Source organism: Miscanthus floridulus, chromosome 5 (assembly GCF_019320115.1).
Source record: "Miscanthus floridulus cultivar M001 chromosome 5, ASM1932011v1, whole genome shotgun sequence".
In the NCBI taxonomy this organism is placed as follows: Eukaryota; Viridiplantae; Streptophyta; class Magnoliopsida; order Poales; family Poaceae; genus Miscanthus; species Miscanthus floridulus.
This window is the reverse complement of record NC_089584.1, coordinates 115,014,299-115,017,163: the sequence shown is the minus strand read 5'-3', so window position 1 is coordinate 115,017,163 and position 2,865 is coordinate 115,014,299. Positions and strand designations below refer to the sequence as shown.

At 53.3% G+C, this 2,865-nt stretch overlaps 1 protein-coding gene across 1 annotated transcript; it reads right to left on the bottom strand.

The window, feature by feature from the left end:
- Window positions 1-1,008: 1,008 nt before the first annotated feature.
- LOC136453164 (uncharacterized) lies at window positions 1,009-2,530 on the bottom strand. The gene has a single exon (XM_066453742.1). The coding sequence runs from the start codon at window positions 2,218-2,220 to the stop codon at window positions 1,240-1,242; it is 981 nt and encodes a 326-aa protein (XP_066309839.1). The 5' UTR covers window positions 2,221-2,530; the 3' UTR covers window positions 1,009-1,239.
- Window positions 2,531-2,865: the final 335 nt, after the last annotated feature.

Below are 2,865 nucleotides of genomic sequence, written 5' to 3'. Positions count from 1 at the left end.
CTGCAGCAACAACAAGAAAACATTTTCGTCCCAATTCCCAAGCAACTCAGGGAATTATGCACCATGTAATCTCGTAGCAGGAAGCTCTTTCATGTAGGATATCAACTAGAATGACTGATTCATAAGCCCATCATTTATGTGGCTTCAGAAAAAAAAAAGAGAGTGATTTGTGCTTTTCACTTTAAGCTCCATTTCCTAAATAGTACTCAGTGATATATGGCTGTATGGTTTGCAACATTAGTATTACCAGACCATTACCAGATGTAACTTCAATGACACGAAGGCCCTAAGCCCCACCCTACCAACAAAATTTGTAGTATTCAGAAAGGTTGGAAATCACAGGTAAGTAAATTTTGCCCAAATAAGGCTCATTATACCAGGATTGTTATAGTTCAACCAAGCAATCAACAGACACAATAACCTAGCACGTCTTAAATTCTTTCAAGGATAACAACTAGTGCCCGGCCTGTTCGCTTGAACTTATCAGCCGGCTTATTAGCTAGAATCTACAGTATTTTTCTCTCACAACAAATCAGCTTCAGCCGGCTTTAATACCAGCCAAACGGAGCAAATTCGTAAAAGTCCAAGCAGGACATGATGATCATAGATATTATGATACAGATTAAGAGTCGATAGCACAATCTTTTTCCCAATAGAATGAACTAATATGGATTCTGCAAGCATGTTTCAAAACATTCCAACACATGAGGTATATATAGGAAGCCTAATGGGAAACTCGTGATCTTGATGTACAGAGATGGTCTAGAGTAACAATGGGCATCTATAACACAATTTTTTACCAAACGGTATGGATTACGGGAGGGACGGACATCCCACAGAACAGAATCAAGAGCACCATCCGATGTGAACAACCTCTCACAGTCTCACATTAGCAGAGAGGAAACCAGTTGTGCGTCAGTGCATGTTAACCCTCAATCTCTAAATCATGAATCACAGTCACGAACAATAACATGACTCACAGGAAAGCAAGGATAAACAAGAACACAGTTTGTGACACGAAAGGCAACCTTGTTCATGCATCTCTGTTCCATTCCATATAGATTGGTTCCATACTGCGCATTTTCACTTACACAGATTATAAACTACTACAGGGTACTAGAAAACAACAAGATCAGATAGCTCCTTGTAAATCAAACTCATCTTTTGAGAAAGATCCACAGGAAACTGCTAGTATGAAGCAATGAGGTGAGCAGCTTACCCTTGTCCTATGCTCCAATCTCAAAGGTTCTCCATCTGGATATTGCTCTTGAGTGGCACGTACTCCCCAAGGTACCCTCCAAGGTGCTCATACAGTGCAGTCCGGTCAATCTGCTGGTTGTGGAAGGCCTTGCAGGCGTAGTAGAAGACGCTCTGCACGAGCAGTCCCAGCAGATTGACGCAGACAAGAACGCACACCAGCACGGCGCCGACAAGCAGCCGCCCGGGCAAGGCTAGGCCGAAGCTCCCCTCCTCGGCGCGCCCCTTAACGACGGCGGCACGGAACAGCGACGAGGTGACGCCGCAGACCGCGAAGTAGGAGACGACGAGCGTGGCTGCGGTGCCGGTGCGGCCCTGGAGCAGCTGCTTGCTCTTGGCCATGGCGGCGAGCCCGCAGAGCGGCTCGAGCACGGAGATGACGCTGGCGAGGTGCCACAGCGCGGAGATGTAGACGTGGATCCCGAGGAAGACGAAGACGACGACGAGGAGGAAGAGGACGAAGGAGAGCGAGGGCGGCGCCGACTCGGACGCGTTGGGGATGAAGACGATGATGAGCAAGAGGACGGTGAGCGCGAAGACGAGGTGGTAGGCGAGCATGAGGAGGGAGACCCAGAGGAAAGTGCGGAGGAGGCGGGGCAGGATGGGGGGCAGCGCGGCGAGCGAGGAGGAGATGGACGCGTGCTTGGCGGCGTAGAGCGAGGCGACGGTGAAGACGGCGGCGGCTGTGGAGAGGAGGGAGAAGGTGAAGAGGACGATGAGGTAGAGGAACTGGTAGGCGAAGAGCCTGAGCCACTGCGCGAGCTCGTTGTGGGTGGCGCCCTGGATGCGGCGCAGGATGGGGTGGGTGAAGAGGGAGTGCGCGAGCACGGCGAAGGAGAGCGGGGAGACGAGGCAGGCGGTGAGCAGCGCGAAGGTGCGGGGAGCCGCGCGCGGGATCGACGCCGACACGCGGACCAGCTCCGCCGCGCCCAGCGCCGCGAGGTCGGTCGACGCCAGCTCCATCTCCGCAGGTTGCGCGGCTTGTGTCGGCCGGCCCGGTTGATTTGGGGGCGATCTGGCGAGGTCTTGCGGGGTCGTCCGACCGGCTGGGTTTGGGGGAATTTGGCGGAGTTTGTGGGGTTCACGCGCGAGCGCAAGGCGGGTCCGCGGGTGTGCCGCAGCTGGTGGTGGAGGAAGGCACGGCCGGTGGAATCGGGGAAAGGAACGAGGGGCTGCGGCGCTGCGCGCAGCGGAAGTTGGATCCGCCGTGGAATGGCCGCGTCAAGTGTGTGCGGCCAGCCGGCGGGCGGGCAGGCAGCGGCGATCTAGCCACGACGCGCGCCTCACGTGGCTCCGTCGCTATGCGTTAGCCTTGTGGGCCCCTGGTGAGAAGTGGACTGGAGTTTGCGGCTCGAAGAGGCCGCGGCCCACGGGTGACTTCGACACGAAGTATCTGAAAGACTGAAACTGCAGTAGGAAACCACGAGCGTGCCGTGCCTTCGTGGGCCTATCTCTGCAGAAAACTAACACGGTAGATTCTTTTTCCATTTTATTATACATCTCAGTTTCTCAATTTCGCATATAGACCCTTTTTTTTGTTGTCACACACACAGAGAAAAGGAGACCTCTTTTTTTTCAAGTCTGTACAGGATCTAGTTAGTCTGGACA